This window comes from Manacus candei, unplaced genomic scaffold (genome assembly GCF_025592945.1).
Source record: "Manacus candei isolate 608988 ecotype Guabito, Panama unplaced genomic scaffold, ASM2559294v1 h1tg000014l, whole genome shotgun sequence".
Taxonomy (NCBI): domain Eukaryota; kingdom Metazoa; phylum Chordata; class Aves; order Passeriformes; family Pipridae; genus Manacus; species Manacus candei.
The window spans coordinates 50,858,958-50,875,760 of NW_026138062.1; the positions used below are offsets into that span (position 1 = coordinate 50,858,958).

At 47.3% G+C, this 16,803-nt stretch overlaps 1 protein-coding gene across 2 annotated transcripts in view; it reads left to right on the forward strand.

Annotated features, from left to right (window-relative positions):
• GAB2 (GRB2 associated binding protein 2) overlaps positions 1-16,803 on the forward strand; it is a 92,947-nt gene that overhangs the window by 69,692 nt on the left and 6,452 nt on the right. Inside the window, exons 3-9 of one of the 2 annotated variants that reach the window (XR_007902973.1) lie at positions 6,611-6,851; positions 8,894-9,480; positions 10,557-10,651; positions 11,389-11,671; positions 12,667-12,757; positions 14,072-14,174; positions 15,059-15,152. Coding sequence is in view for 1 of the 2 variants with exons in the window: in XM_051778617.1 (XP_051634577.1) it covers positions 6,611-6,851; positions 8,894-9,480; positions 10,557-10,651; positions 11,389-11,671; positions 12,667-12,757; positions 14,072-14,174; positions 15,027-15,152 (1,526 nt within the window). In the remaining variant the exon portion in view is untranslated. Of the gene's footprint in view, positions 1-6,610; positions 6,852-8,893; positions 9,481-10,556; positions 10,652-11,388; positions 11,672-12,666; positions 12,758-14,071; positions 14,175-15,026; positions 15,153-16,803 lie in introns of both variants that reach the window. The other variant, XM_051778617.1, reaches the window with a different exon arrangement.

Sequence of the window (16,803 nt, forward strand, 5' to 3'; positions counted from 1 at the left end):
CTTCTGGGCTTTTCCCCCGCTTTTTGATGGCATGTTGGACTGTGGCACTTGGATGAGACTGTTTTGTCTTGATGTCCAAGGGAAAACCATGTTAGGAGATGCCAAAATCATTAGTTATCGTCATCATCATGATAAATAGTAATAACCGATTGTAATAACCAATAATAATATCCAATAGATCCTTTAAAACAGGATACCAGAGCTTCATATCACACAGTAAGAAAGCTGGTTTGATCCCAGGACATCATGAGTCTGTCTGACTTTTTCCTATGGGAAAAAAAACTTCTTTTTAATCTATCTATATATGAAAAACACCATATATATCATATATTATATGACAAATGTGTCATCTCTTTCTATAGCTCTTAGCTTTCAACAGCTTCAGCCCTGTCCTGCAGCGCTGGGCTCCACAGACTGCTTGTACCTCCAGACAGATTTGCTAAGGATTCCCCTGGCATCTGCTGGAATCATATATGCCACCCACAGGCAGAAAGCAGCTATTTCTGCACATCCCCATTGCCTTGTTTTTTGCCACCTTATGCTTAACCTGATAAAGGCAAGAATACCTGCCTTGAGACCACTTTGTGTTTTATACAGTTACACCATATCATCTTTGCCCTTTCCCTTTGTTCCAGCCCTTTTTTTTCCCATTTAATCCCTCAACAAATTGGTTTTGCAATATCAGAAATGATGATTCATGAAGCAGAGAGTTGGAGATGAGGTTAGTTCTGTGCAGCAAATGAAGGCCAGCCCAGCCCACACTGCCACACAGGGATTGTCCTTCATCCTCAGCTGTAGGTCATTGTCCCACTCCAGGACTCTTTGATAAGGGTGTCCCAAGTAGGGTGCTCAAGGGCACGTGTAAGCCAGGTTTGCAAGCATCATGTTCGTCTGCTTTTATCTCCAGCACTGAAGCCCTTATAACAAAAATAAATAGGTGCACACCAGGTATCCCCATCTGGCCAAATGGTAGACTTCCAAATATTGACACGAATGTTGAGCTCCACAATCGAGTGGCAGATTTGCTCTTCAAAGGGTAACCACCATGTCCAGGGCATGTTGATATGAAACAAACATGGGTCACCGATACCAGGGGATATTTCCCAGGGCAGGGGTGGAATTTTGGGCTCAGCCTCATCTCACTGAAGCAAGCCTGTGTTCTCCAAGGAGAAGCATTGCATTGTTTCTATTGCAGTCTCTCTCCCTTCTGCCCCTTTGTCCTTCAAAGAATTGATTACTGTTAAAATAACTGAGATATATAATGCTTTGAGGTCAGGACTTGGTTCCTTTTCCTCTTCTCACTCTCCAGCACTGTGATTTTTTTCCCTTGGTTCCCGTGCTTCTCCAAGGCAAATGCTCCTACTTAGCCACTATTTTTCAGTTGTTTCATATGAACACAAGCACAGCACTGACACTAATGGAGAAAGACGATGCTATTTATTGTAATCTTTGTCTCACTGTCTCTCCCATAACTCTTTCTTGGGTAATTCTCCCTGTTCTGTGTCAAATACTTAAATAATTGGGGGATCACACTGTTCTCCATAGAGAAAACCTAAAGGAACCAGTGCAGCTAAGTATCATGTAGATGACTGAAATTGGGTAAGAGAAGCCCTCTGTGCAGCAGATCTTGTCTGTAAAGTGGAGATACTTCTCCTTTCTCTTGGCCACTCTCTCCTGATCAGTTTCTCAAACTGATCTCAAATGGAAATTAGCATCAGAAACTGGTAGGGAAAAGCTCAAAAGCCCTATGTCACTGTTGTCCCTACCCTTCAGCTCCTCTGCAGTGGAGGATGCAGCTGTGCCCTGTCATCTCTTTTGGGGAGCTCCACTCCCCTGCTTGGCACCCAAAATTCAGACGGTGATAAGTATTAATGTGCCTGTGTCCTTGCACACAGCTCCCCATCCTGATGGAAACTGGAGAGGGGAAATTATTGTAATCAGATGTTGTATCCCACTAACCTGCTGGAGAAAAACTTAGTGACCTGCAAGGACATCCTCAGACTGACAGCAGCTTTTCCAGATGCCATCTGACTTGGAGGTGATAGGGAAAGCTTAGTAAATAAACCTTCCTCTGGTACCATACTCATCCTCATGGCATCCCAAGGCCTCTTGGCATCACTGTGGCACGTTGACTCATGCATTGGACATGTTGTTTGTTCTCTCTCTGCCAGGAGAAGCATGTGGAAGGCTTGTTTTGGTAGGGTCATTTGTCTTGTTTTAATTATTTCTTTTGTATTTGTGCTCAAGGAGTGAGCTGGCAGCAAAAGCAGATGTGCAGGCAGATTCCCATGGAGAAAGTTTCCCCTTTTTTTTTGCTAATAAATGGTGGAGGTGCTTCAAAGAGTGAGGAAGACAATGGTGCATGAGCACAGTCTACCCTGCGCCATCCTAAGGATTATTTCTAGTAGATTTCTACTATTCCCTCCTGAAAGAAAGTCCCATTGGCCACAAGTTTAAACTGGTACAAAGTCAGCGACGCGATCCAAGGCATTCCGTGGCCTTGTTTGCCAGGGCAGATCTGAGGAGCCCTTATCTGTGGAGCCCTTGGACCAGTCCTTGCCAGCTTGGTTTTGGCATCATAGGGAATTTTGTGCCACTCAGAAATGCCAAGCAAGCCTGGCACCTTTTTTGCGAACACTGACAGGAATTTAGCTACACCCAAAAATCAGCACCCTCCCAGGTGTATCATTTCAAGGTATAGGAAGTTGTAGTCCCAGCCTGTGCCTTCAGGTGGGGAAAGCTGACATTGCAGCTCTGGTGAAAAAGGATATTCTGAGCAATAAGTTCCAAAGGAGGCTGAGTTATTATTGCACTCAGATAAGCACAGGAACACTGTGTGAAGCTATGCACACACACCAATAGTCAAGTGCTCTGAGCAAGGGAATTCAGACTTGTCAACAAGGAGGGAAATACCACTTTGAGGGATTGAGAACATTCATAAAAAATTCCTGGCTCCCAGCCTAGTCCATCCCATTGCTGGCCGTGCTCTCAGTTATGGAATTTTGCTTTGGGGATGTATTTCAAAGGGAGGTTTAACACTTTGCTGCAATAAACAGACAAAAAGGTGCATCTTAACCTTGACTGGTGAGTGCTGAGCCTTCAGCCAGTCGAAGCCCACCTTGCACCATGGAGGTTTGCAGGGCTGTGCTCGCTTGACCATACCAAGCCTCTGGCTCACTTTCTTGCAGGGACCAGTGCAACAGCTGTAGCCTGAGCCCAGCAAGATGTAAATGTAGAAATCGTGCTGCTGACATTGAATTTTAACTTGTGGGCATCCAACACTGCATTTTCCAGACCATGGGAGTCGAATTCTCCAAACTCGGAGGAGAACTGGCCAGGAAACTTCGGGTTAAGATGACACTTCTCACATGGCCCCACTACATAATTTTAACTCTGGCCCCCAGGGAATGGCAGTAGGAACTGCACAGGATCTTATCCCTCTTTGGCTGTACTTGATACATTCCTTCAACATAAACTCAAGATATCAACATAAAGCCAAGGTATTAGAAGGCTTGTCTACACTGTTAAATGAAGGAGATTCATGAGTTTATCCATGGTCCTGAGATGGATGGCCATGAAGGATGGAGAAGCATCTTTCTTTTTGGCTTTTCAACAGATAGAGTTGAGTATCTTTGGTCATGATGCAGGTGGGACGGGTGCCTGGAGGCATCCACATGGAACTTATTCACTAAGTGCCCTGCATGGGTGTGGGAAAGGAGTGTTGGTCCTCATCTCTTGGGAGCTGGGCACTGCAGCATGGCAAGTTGAAATGGCTTTGGGATCTCTGGCTCGTATTCAGTCTGCATGCCTTACCTTCATGGGGACCTTTCTGCGTTTCAAGCCAATGTGATGTCCTAACCTTTCCCTTAGCATGTACTAGTCTTCAAATACTATTTTTCTGCCTCCATTTCCTTTCTTGCCTCCTTTTCTGTCCCCTATCAGGACCCGTTGTCAGCGTGTGACCTGGGCACATGATCTGTCATTTATTCTAGTGCAAAAAAACCCCACAACATAAAAAATCCAGAGCAATCTTGGCAGTCTCCTTCCATAGGATTTATCTTCTCAGCCCTCGCAATACCCTCCCAGCCCCGCAAAGCAATCCATCTCTCACCTACTATTACAGAGTTCATCTCACAGACCTAATGGAGTACATGAGTCCTGAATTGGCTCCTGCTAATGCTCTCAGTGGCCAGGTCGCTGCGGGAAGCGAGCTGGGAATTCATTTTGAAAATCAATGCAGATGCCAATAGAGCCGCTCTCCCCAGGGAAGCTACATGCTTTTACTAGGCATTGCCTCCTGCCCCCCTTCATTCCCCATTTTCATTTATGTGGTCAGAGTAACCATGGAGTAATTCATCCTGATTTCAATGAGTGCATCTTCTGCACTGCACTCTCCAGTTTCCCCAAATCAGACTGATTTTTGGGAAAAGATCAGGATCTCCTGGCAGTGCAGGATTCACAGAACTCCCCAAAGTGTTGTGATTTGAAGTTGCTGTTCCCTAGAGTGATGCTGGGGACCGTCTCCTTTGTGCAACCCCATTTCTCCCCTTAGGCTGTGTTAGCACAAATAAATCAGTGTAATTTCTAATTCTTGGATGTATTTTGCCCTGTCATGACATTTTGATGCAATGGCAAATGCAAAGCCTGCAGGGATAGTGTGGATGTTGGAGGGACCCCGACCTAGTGCAGTTCATATTGTCCCCAGAGGTGAACTTCACACTGGGTTGGAGACATAACACTAATCTGTCATCCTCACACCATCCTCAAGGGGTCTTGGCCAAAGCACAATGTCACAGGCAATTCCCGGCTGTGATTTGGGAGGTAGCAAGATAAGGGGTTCCTGAGAGGCACTTTAGGTGCAGTCCCTGTTTTTGATGGCATTGTGGGTTTGGGCTCTCTTGTTCTGGTTGACCACAAAGCACTTGATTTGGAACTTTGATTTGGGATTTTCATAGCTCTCAAGACTCCTTTTCCAATGGGAATCATTCTGCACTGCTATTGGATAAATATTTAATAAGAATGAGGGTCAAGGCACTGTTTTGTCCAAGGACACTGGGATGGCCATTTACTCCCTTGAAAAGCACCAAGGGATCTTTAATGCCCATGTGAAGAAGACAGGAATCAGAGTTTTAAGCTGTCATCCCCCACCATTAATGTCAATGTTAAATATTGATCCTTTCTGTGTTTAGCACAAACCAAACAACAGAGTCAAGCTCTTTGGCTTCTATTAATGTACTTTTTCTGCATCGGGTGAAGTTTGAAGTAACACCAGGGAAAAAATGTAGCAGCAGCCAATGAGCAGCAGACAGATTGATTTTGTATCTTGACACGACTCAGAAGTTGGTAAAAAAATCACTCTGTGTGGAGCATCTCGTTGTCTGAACTGTGACAGCCATTTCTCTGCAGGGTAAGAGAATCAGGCTCAGAATTTCTGGTGTGATCTGGAATTTGAGGGAAGGAATGGAAAGAAAGAGATTGGAACCCTGTAAAACCCCCTTCATCCCTGCGTTGGAGCATGGGTGTCTGAAGTCAAATTTGAAGGGCAGGTGGTCATGCTGGGGAGCAATCGAAAATCAGTGGTGGCCAGAGATCAGGTGGATTTCCACTTTTTGTTAGGAGTTGGTTTTTTTCTGGGTTTTACATCAGCACCAAATAAATGTAAATCACAACTATTATGAAGTGTGCCTTCAGTGAACCACAGTGAGTGGTTTCCACATGCCAGGAGTGCATGCATGGTCTTCTGTGTGGTCTTCTGCAGCCAGAGATGGATCAGCTTTCCCAAAATATTCTGCAGCTTGTGGTTTTTCTGGGATTTTGGGTTTTGGTTTTGGTTTGTTTGTGTTGGGGTTTTTTTTGTAATGGGAATTTACAACTTGGCTGTAAGAATTCATCTGTGGTTCGAACTCATGAAGAACAGTTATGAGAGGACTAGAGTAGCCAGGTGATTATTCCTGACCTCTGGGATATTCTCCATTGAAAAGAATTTAATATTTTAAAGTCTGTTTCTCCTTAAGCAGGAGGAGCAGGCACTAGGAGTCATGCATTGGGTGTGCATCCAATTTTATTAGCATAAAACAGCAGGACATCTCTTGAGGCCACAAAATTAGTAGAGAATTGGGAAACATGAGAATGTTTTTTCATCTCCGCTGCCATTATGTCCATCCAGATTCCCACCCTGTACCTCAGTTTACCCAACTCTAAAGGGATGGCAGTGATGCCCTTACATAGAGGGATGGGAGTGACTTACATCTCACTGCAGTGTGAAAGCTCCTCTCTTTTTTTTTAAATTAGGTTTTAACAACCCACTGCTCTCTCCATGAAATAGGCTGACATCCCGCAGACATCCCTGCAAACCACTAAGCATGTGATGAAATAGGATAAAATGATGAAATATGATTCTATGATAAAATATTATAAATATGTATTTCCATACATGGTACCTATACGTGCATGTGCTCCAAGTAGAAGAGGTGAGAGCATCACTTGGAGTCATAAGCAAACCCCGCTGACCTCCATAAATGACAGAACATTTAAGTAAGGAAAGTCCTGGAAACACAGGTTGCCAGGTAGCTCCATCTGCCACTCACGTGTGTGTTTTTTCCCTGCACAGACACCCTGAGGAGCATTGCCTCCATGAACCATGCACCACGGTCCTCCCCGGCAGAGCTCAGCAGTGCCAGCCACCACCTCCTGCGAGAGCGCAAGTCCTCAGCACCGTCCCACTCCAGCCAGCCCACCCTGTTCACCTTCGACTCACCTGCCAGCCACCTCCAGAGCACCCTGTCTGCCAGTGCCCCCCAGGACTACCTTTTCCTCCACCAGTGCATGAGCAGAAAGTCAGAAAATGCAAGGTATTTTAGCCCACCTGGGAGCAAACCTCAGGGACAGCTGAGGGAGGGCTGGGTATCAGTGGCTCAACCTACCTCCATTCTTGGAGGTCTGCAAAACCCAGCTGGAGAAAGCCCTGAGCAATGGTCTCATCTCATCGTGGCTGGGAGGAGGAGGTCACAAGCTCCCAGCTTTCCTGGCTTTCTGGGTTGTGTTAAAAACTGTCTGGATGGCCGGACCCAGAGGATGGTGATCAGTGGCATGAAATCTAGGTGGAGGCCAGTCACTAGAAGTGTACTCAAGGGGTCAATACTGGGTCCAGTTCAAAGGGCCATGGAGTTGCTGAAACAACTGGAGCATCTCTCCTAAGAGGAAAGGCTGAGAGAGCTGGAACTGTTCAGCTAGTAGAAGAGAAGGCTCAGGGGGATCTCCCCTGCAGATAAGGTGCAAAGAGGATGGAGCCAGGTTCTTGTTAGTGATGCTCTGTGCCAGGACCAGAGGCCATGGGCACAAACTTAAGCACAGGAGGGCTCCTCTGAACATCGGGAAACACTTTCACTATAAGCGACCAAACAGTAGCACAGGTTGTCCAGTGAGGTTTAGCAGTCTCCATTCTTGGAGATACTCCAGAGCTGTCTGGGTGCAGTCCTGGACAACCAGCTCTAGGTCACCCTGCTTGAGCAGGGGGTTAGACCAGATGATTTCTACAGATCCCTTCCAACCTCAACCACTTTGTGATCCTGCAGGCAGGGCCCTAATTCCTGCCTTTAATCAGAAAAACAACAAACAAAGGGATGGGCAGGGTTTCCACCACTTTGCCAGTCACCCCTTCCAGGCTCACTGGGCTTCGTGGCAGCTTGGCGGTGCACGGTGTGGTATTTCTGAGCGAGCGACAGCTCTCCGCCTCCAGACCCAGCCGGTTGCCTTAAATAGCGAGGAGTTTTTTGACGTGAAGAGTTTTGGCTCGCAGGAGCAACGAGGAGGGAGGGAGGGGAGAGACAGTCAGAACCCAGCTGGCGTGGACTGAGAGCAGAGCCCGGGCTGCAGCCTCCACTGGGCTTTCCTGCTGCAGCTGACTTTCCCTACTTGAAAAACAACAAGAGAAAAAGGCTCAGAAAGATTAACTTCAGATGGAGTTAATAGAACAGTGTTTGAAAAAACGGCCCTCTGATGCTCCAGCTGTGAGGATACCTAAAAGCCACCCTCTGAGAACCCAAATGTGGCTGGGACGCAGAGGAGAAGGAAGCAAGCACCAATGCTTTGGTGAGCAGAAACTAACTGGCCGGTGGCAGCTTCTGCAACTGGGCCAGAAATAATCATCTGATCAATGCCCAGTGCATGGGGCCAGGCTGTAGAACTGCTGGGAATCCCTCCCCTCTCAGCTCTGGAGCTCTTACTTTACTCATCCATAAAATGAGGGTAATAGTAGCTAATTGGCAGGCAATACTGAATAATTAACACATGATGTTTCAAGTCCTTGACTGAAAGGACCCTGCCAGAACCGAGACCTTTCTGGGTGTACTGAGCTCCAAAGGTGGCGGGAGCTCAGTACTTGTCTTATCACAACATCACTTGTTTTTTTCCCCAAATAAGCCCTATTTCTGAGCGCCATCTCGTGCTGGCTCCGTGAAAGAGTCCCTATTGTCCCTGCAGAGCACGAACCCTGTCGAAGCAGGGGTTGCAACCAGCATCTCCCAGATTTTCCCATAGGTCTGGCACTTTCCCAGTGATTTGCCACAACTGGAAACTCTCCCATAACCCTTTCAGGTTCTCTCACCACAAAGATTGATACAGGGCAGGAGCCTCTTCCATGGGGGAATGTTTATGTGGGGCTGGGTGAGCCCTTTCTGGGTGGGAGCATGTGGCCCCTAAAAACCTGACCCATGCATGGTTATACCTTTGCAGGCAAAAAAACCCAATCAAGGTTACCTTTCACACCCTTGCAGTGTATATGCATTAGGTCTTCATGTAAGTCAGTAAGGTGACAAAGAGGAGAAGCAGAGTTTGCTGCACCCCAGGACCAGCTCTCCCCCCATCTTAACCCCTTTGTCCCCTTCCTCTGCAGGAGTGCCAGCTTCTCACAAGCCACACGGTCGGCCTTCTTCATGCGGAGCGACACAGCGGTCCAGAAGCTCTCTCAGGGCAATGGGCACTGCATGAACGGGGTTGGTGGACAGCTCCATGGCTTTTACAGCCTGCCAAAACCCAGCCGGCACAACTCGGAGTTCAGGGACAGCGCGCACGATCTCCCACGTTCCTTTGGCTCCTACACCCACCCCAAGTCAAGCCTCACCAGCTCTGAAACGGATAATGAGGAGGTCTACACCTACAAGACTCCCAACAACACCCTATGCAAGGAGTTTGGGGAGCTCTCCACGGACTCCTATGACATCCCTGCCACCCCACTCTCCATCTACCAGATCCCCAGGACATTTACACTGGACAAGAACCACAATGCTCTGGCTGTGGCCGCCAGCGACTCGCCCTCTGCACCACCCCCACGGCCCCCAAAACCTGGGCAGACGGAGCCACGGTGGGGCAGCCCACCCCAGCGGCTCCAGCCCAGTGAAAATCTAGGTCTGGCCCCCATGGCAGCCACCATTCCACGGAGAAACACGCTGCCTGCAGTGGAGAACAGCAGATTGCACCGAGGTGAATTTTGGGGGTGGGAAGCTGAGGGTGGCTTTGTCCTGTCTACCAGACTTGGGCAGATCAGTCCCATGGGGTTGTGGTAGGGCTGGAGTGCTGTTGGCATCAACCAGGGGGTGGACACAAAGAAGCTCTCCCCAGTCAGGATCTGGCCCTGTTTTTTGTATTCAGCAGGCATGGAGAGGCATCCACAGAGTTCTGCCCACCAGAGCTACCCAGATGACTATTGGCTATGTTGTAACTTGAACCAAAACCCCAAACCCGCTTGCTTATGAAGCCCTTCACCAGATTTTTGTGATTTCAGCTATTTTTAGTTTGCCTTCAGTTCATAACCAGGTTTATCAAAACATACTTCAGCCTGGAGCTGCCTTGGTTTTGCTCACCAAAGTGGGTGAGCAAAACCTTAGGTTTGCACAGGTTGCACATTACCTTGGTTTTGCACATCTCCAAGACCCGATGTCCCCAGCACAGCAGAGATGCTGTTCCCATTGGCCATGAGTAGGCCATGGATGAACAAGCCCACTTGTACCTAGAATGACAAAACTGCAAACTTAGAAAAGATGGTTGAAGAGAAAATGCACTGTAAATTTTACACAGAGCTCTATGAAATGCCTCTTCCATCTCCTCCTACCTAATTGCCAACATTTAGGCTGAGATCAGACCCATGCTCAGCAGTAGGCAGACTTATCTAAGAGCTTAGCATTCATCCTCACCCCATCCTGCCCTTACTGGAGGCTCCCAGCCCCTACATCTGCTGAGCAAGCTCCAGCAGAGCTCTCCCTTAAACCAGTTTTGTCACCATGATGTACCTTATCTGACATCTTTACCCCTGGGATTTTGCAGTACTTTGACAGAACCGGGTTAGGTCCACACAGCATGTGCAGTTGTGGTGATGCATCAGAGAGATGCTAATTGGGAAGGAGCATAGCAGAGAGTCTGTGACAGACTAAAGACCATGTCTTCTCATCAGCATCTGAATCAACAAAACAGATATTGTCCTCACAGTGCCTTGTTTTCAGGGACCCCTTTTTATTGGCAGTTGTGGTGGGACACGTTGTGCATTTGTGGTTGCATTGCAGCTTCTTCTTGCGAGACGTACGAGTACCCCCAGCATGGGGGCGGCAGTGCCGTGCAGTCGGTCGAGTCCATGAACGATGGGTACAACTCCTACCTGGTGAGTGGGACTTGGTGTTGGCCACCACACTGTAGGCACCTACTTGCATCTTATAGATTCAGAAACAAGTTGGTTCCAGGATGGACCTCACAGTGCAGGCCTGCAGAGCTAAGTCAAGAAGGGTTTTATTAATTATTTCAGTTAAAACCATGGTGGCCTGCAGGGAACAGATGGAGTGACAGATGGACCTAACCCAGCACCGCAGGCAGAGCTTTGTTTCCACGCAGTGTATCTTCCTGGAGCTTTGGTCCAAAAAAAAAAGTGCCTAGGAGTTTGACTTCTTCCTTAAAGCCTTGGATGCTTCTGAGTTAAATTTTGACACATTGCCAGAACAGCCTCTTTTGTGCACTTTCTAAGATTTCCTGAGCTGGAAATTACATTAAAGCAGCCTTTCATATTGCATTTTAGTCATGATCAGAGCCCAGGCAAGAAAGGCTTTCCAGGTTAAGCATGTTTCTGCAGCTCACTCTGATCATAAGAAGATGCTCAAGTCTGGGCGATGAAGACCTTTCTCAAAACTTAGGATGTTGCAATGTCTTGGAAACAGAGAAGGTAGACCCTCTCAGTGCAAACTGATGGCCAAGGTGGGGACAGACCATCCCTTCCCTCTGTGCTTAGGTTTTAGAGCAGTTCCCCCCTCAGATGTGTATTCATTTATGAAGAGATGAAGGGTTTATAGTGGGGTGGGGTTGAGCAGAGTCTGATACTTACAGCACATCCTCCCACTTGTCCCCCAGCAAGCCAAGGCAGCAGTGGCTCGCTCCCACAGTACTGACTCCGAGGACAACTACGTCCCCATGAACCCTGGTTCCTCACCCCTAATCCATGCTGAGAAAGCCAACGACAATGCCCAAAACCTCTACATCCCCATGAGCCCTGGGCCGCATCACTTTGACCTGGTGGGGTTGTCCTCAGCCACCCTTCCTGTGCATAAAGGAGGAGCTATGGTGCAGTGTCACAGACGACTGAGTGAAATCCAGCCCCCACCAGTCAACCGCAACCTCAAACCCGACCGGAAAGGTAGGAATGGTTGTGGGAAAATCTTTACAGGAATCCTTTTATTCGTCGCATACCTCAGACTTCATCTGTCGTCTTGTGCACAGTTCTGGGTGGGGTGCATTTTGCTACTGCCAGCACAGTCAGACCTTCAGATCTCTCCCATCCCCTTCATCTTTCAGGAGCCTTATAGTACAAATGCAACTTTTGTGGTGCTTGAACAGCCCATCTCAAGACCTTCCAGGCCTTTACAGGAAATATATGTCATAGACAGGATCTCACCCCCTTTGCCTGCACCCCTCCCTATGCTCCACCCCAAAATCTCAGTGTTATGTTCAGATGACTCAGATTTTTCCTGCTGTTTCCTACTGGTTGGTTCTAGGCAGTTCTTCCTTCAGAGCTTTCCCAGTATCCTCCAATTCCCTCCCAGTCCCTTGCCTGACAGGTCACCAAGGAGATCCTAAGGAGGAGGGCTTTCATCGTTAGGGTGTCCACACCTAACCCCATCAACACTCTGATCAAGGGCTGGGGCTGGAGCATAGCACTCTTCTCTTCCACCTAATGAACTATCCGTGATGAGAAGAGTTTTCATGTTCCCCTGCAGATGCCCTTTCCCATTCCCTATGGGAAAACACTCCAGACGAAGGTAGCTCAGGGTCGGCAGCATCTGGTCTTGTCCCCATCTCACAGATTTTCACAGATCCCTGATGAATGGGTTTATACTCTGGTGTTTGGGCATTTTTAGCAGATCCTCATTTCCTGGGAGGCATACTCCCCTCTTGGGACCACCCATCCATTTTAGGGCTGTGGGTCAGAGGGAGGAATTCACTGTTTTCTCTCCTGGCGTAAATGAGTGCAGGGATTTTGGCTGGAGATATTTGTCATCAGCAAGAGGGCTGGTTGGCTGATTAGCAGAATGGGAAGTAATCAACCATTTTTTGGGGACCCTCTCATGCCAGTCATGGATGCTGAATTCTAGGAACATGCTGCCTCTGAATAAAGGCTTTTCTCTCCCCCAGCAAAGCCATCACCATTGGACCTGAGGAACAACACTGTCATCGATGAGCTTCCCTTCAAATCGCCAGTCACAAAATCCTGGTCCAGGCCAACGTGAGTAATGATTGGGGTATGAATTCTTGCTCTGATTCAACAGCAGCTGTCTGGTCTTGCTCTCACTGGTGTCCACGTGTAGCCAATCTGTCACCTCTACCATAAGTTCCCCACATCACAGCTGGTGGCAGAAAGATAAATTATTTAGGTTGGGATTTCACATGAAAGCCCAGCATGTGGCTGAGCCCAGCATGTGGCTGAGTAGCTAATTAAGATCCCTTGAAGACATTTCCTGTTTCTGGGATCTGACGACTTCTGGAGAGCTATGGCTCTCACATTGGACCTGTGGTCCACCACAACTCATGACCCAGCTGAGCCAGACCAACTCAGCCACACTGGGAGTGTGGGGCATGATTGCACATCCTGCTATCCCCCAAAAAACCCCACTGTAGTCTCAAAACATAGGGTGACACTCTTGGGGTCTGACCAAGACGTGCTTTGATTGCCTTGAAAGCAAAGCCTAGCCCAAAGGAAGTCTGCAAAATTAAACCAAAGCTCTTCAGACCTATGTCTGCCGGCCAAAAATAACAGGATTCGCACAATTTCAGCTCTGCTGCTAATTCACGGTCTGATGTTGTCCAGTGAAAGGCAGAAGCAAAGCTTGGCTGCTATGACTTCTCTAATAAATTGGATTGTGTGGAGACTGACTGCAGGGCATGAGCACTGTGTGCTGAAATCACTGCACTGGGAAGCGGCGAGCTGGGTTCGATTGACAAGACGTCCGACCCTGGAGAAGCTAATGGATTTTTCCCTTATCAGCTAATCATATGACCCTGCTTTACTGAAAGGCAACGAATAGCTTTTTAAGACACACGCTTTAATGCCAGACACTGATTTAATTATTTTGTTTGGTATAATTAGATTTGGCCAATTGAAAGCAAGACAATTCCTTGGAGGATTTGTTTTCCAGCAAAAAATTTGGATAGGGCCCCGTACAGTAAACAAATCCTGTAGCTGTGGTAAGGCTGGAGGTTAGAGGCTTCACCAAGGCTGGCTCTGCATCCTCCACAACTAAATGTTTCCTGTGAGATAAAAGAGTTCATGGAGCCTGGTTTGTGTAGGTGATAGCAGGAGAGTTACAGGTACATAGCAAGCAAAAAATTGTAGAAAGAAAAGAAATGGGAAGACCAAACCCAGTGATTTCCAACTCATGGAAAGGATGGGTTGGAGAACCTCAATTCCACCAGCTCTTCTTCATGCCCAGTCCCCAGACTGGAGCATGGTAATGTTTGTAGGCATCAAAAGCTGCCCTCCTTGGCAATGAACAAGCAGCCCCTGCCACCATGGATAACACATCGACCCTTGTCCTTACAGCCAGACGTTCAACGCGGGCTCTCTGCAGTACTGTCGCCCTGTCTCCTCCCAGAGCATCACCAGCACTGACTCGGGAGACAGCGAGGAGAACTATGTGGCGATGGTAAGGGCCCCACAGCTAAGACAGATGGTCCTGGCAGGACATACACATTCCGCAGCTCTGCAAACGCATTCCTAGCTCATGACATGGAAGTGCTCAGATAGGACTGTGTGATGTCCATCCTGACATACATCCCTGCATGCACAAAACAGTGTGCTTCCTTCTGAAAATTACGTGTCCCATTGGAGTTTTAAATGTATATGAGAGCAGAAACATATATCACCTACTTTAACAGGAATTAAGAGGGGATAAAAATGTATAAGAACTGTCAGGGTGTATTCTCCTAATTGAAGTTGATTTTTTTCAATTTTTTTTTCCCCTAATATCGACTGACATCATATTTGTGTGGAGGGCAGGGGCTATCAGAGCAGCAACAGGGAGCGGCACTGCTTACAGGGAGGGGATTTTGTCTCTCTTGGTGGAGCTGCTGATTTAAGCATATTTTGGAGGTTATGTAACTCATGGGGTAGAGGAAATCAGTGCTCTCTGTAGCATGGTTGTGATTAGCGAAGATCTCAGAGCTGGCCTGGCCTCACTGAGGTGTGGTTCCTGGGACATGCTAAAGCCCACATCTGTTATTAGGCATGTGAATAAAATCAGCACAAAGGCAGAAGAACTGCTCCAATACATGAAATCAAGAACATGAGCTTGAAATATTTGTTAGCACAACATACAACATATGTAGTCCCCCACCAGTTCTACACACCCTGGTCCCAGAGACGGGTGACCAAATATCCAGGCTTTTTATTAATAAAGTGCCACCAAGGCGCTTTGCTGCCAGATTTGTGTTAATTCCCTTTTTTCTTTATTCCCATTTTAATCCTCATTATCTCTCCTGTCTCTTCCCTGCATTAGCAAAATCCCATTTCTGCTTCTCCTGTTCCTAGTGGTACCAACAGCCCAGCGCCTAAAAAGAGTTCGGGGAGTGTGGATTACTTGGCCCTGGACTTCCAGCCAAGCTCACCAGGGCCACACAGAAAGGTATGGGGGATTTTATAAACTTCTTATTAAAAGTAATGCATTTTTAAGGAGTTCTATGCATATTGACAGTAGCATGGTCCAAAGTCCTGGACCATGGTCTGAAGAGTCTCTCATGATCAGAGAGCTGGAGCACCTCTGCTGTGGAGACAGGCTGAGAGAGGTGGAATTGTTCAGCCTGGGTAAAAAAAAGGCTCCAGGGAGACCTTAGAGCTCATTCCAGTACCTAAAGGGGCTGCAGGAGAGCTGGAGAGGGACTTTTGAGAAAGGCATGGAGTAATAGGACAAGGGGGAATGGCTCCAAACTGATAGAAGGTAGATTTAGATTAGATATTAGGCAGAAATTTTTTACTGTGGTGAGGCACTGGCACAAGATGCCCTGAGAAGCTGTGGATGGCCCATCCCTGAAAGTGTGCAAGGCCAGGTTGGATGGGGCTTTGAGCAACCTGGTCTAGTGGAAGGTGCCCCTGCCCATGGCATGGTTGATACTAGATGATCTTTAAGGTCCCTTCCAACCCAAACCATTCTATAATCCCCTGCTGTATTTACTCTAGGTCAGACTCAGTGTCTCTTGCATGTCTGTAGCCCTGCTGGAAGCGTCACCATAAGCATGGATGTGCAGGGGTTCAGGGATGCTGATGAGACCAGAAATTCAGCTGGAGATTGTATTCAAAAGCTGTCAGGAGGTATCCCCAAGAAGTACCAGAAGTTTTTTTTCCTCCTTCAGAGCAACACATCCTCCAAAACTAGACTTGGGTTTTCCACCTGAAAGTATCTGAAATACTTTCATAACCTTATTCAGAAAATGCTGGGAACCTGTCTGCTGCCAGTCAGGTGCTTTCAAAGGGTGTCATTTGGGCAGGAAAAGTACAAACTGCTTTCAAAAAAAACCCCTGACCTTTAAAAGTTAAATAATGTTGAGCTGATTAAGCCATTGCCTGGTGAGGAAGAGCTGTGGGGAGAAGATGGGTCAGGAATGGGATACTTCTGTCAAGTGTCATATGGAAATGTGGAAAGGGAAGCTCCTAAAGACACAGATGTTGGTGACTTTTCTCCAGGTTCATACACAGGGGAAACAAACACCATCTTAAAGCAAATCATAGGAAAACAGGGCAATGAAGTATCTCAGGACATCCACATATCCAAAGGAAGCTATGTCTCCTGAGGTGATAAACGAGACCTAAAAGTCTTGTGAAGGTTTCACATTATCTGGTCCAGTTGCAAGCAGATGGAGGTCCTCTGAAATGCTTGTAAGAGGCAGAAAAAGCTCCAGGACCCCAGAAACTATGGTAAAAAATATCTCCTTTTTCCTTAACATGTCTCCTGGGTGAACCTGCAAACATATCTGTTGTTTTGAGAGTGAAAATGGGTTAGCGCCATAGGTGGGTAGAATCAGCAATGCTAAAAGGGATGGAGCTGGGATTTTTATGTGTATCTGTAAGAGTTCTTGAGTTCTTTACAAAAAAATGAGCAAAACGTAAGGCTGAATTTGAAATATCAGCAGTTAGAGAACAAAATTGCAACCAAACATCTGTGTCCCAGAGTCTGTGGGAAGGTAAAGACCCAGGTGCTGGTTTTGCCCTTCCATTGCACCACAGTCTCATGCCAGCAAGAGGCAGAGCAGGTGAAATTTTTCATCCAAGACTCTTTGGGA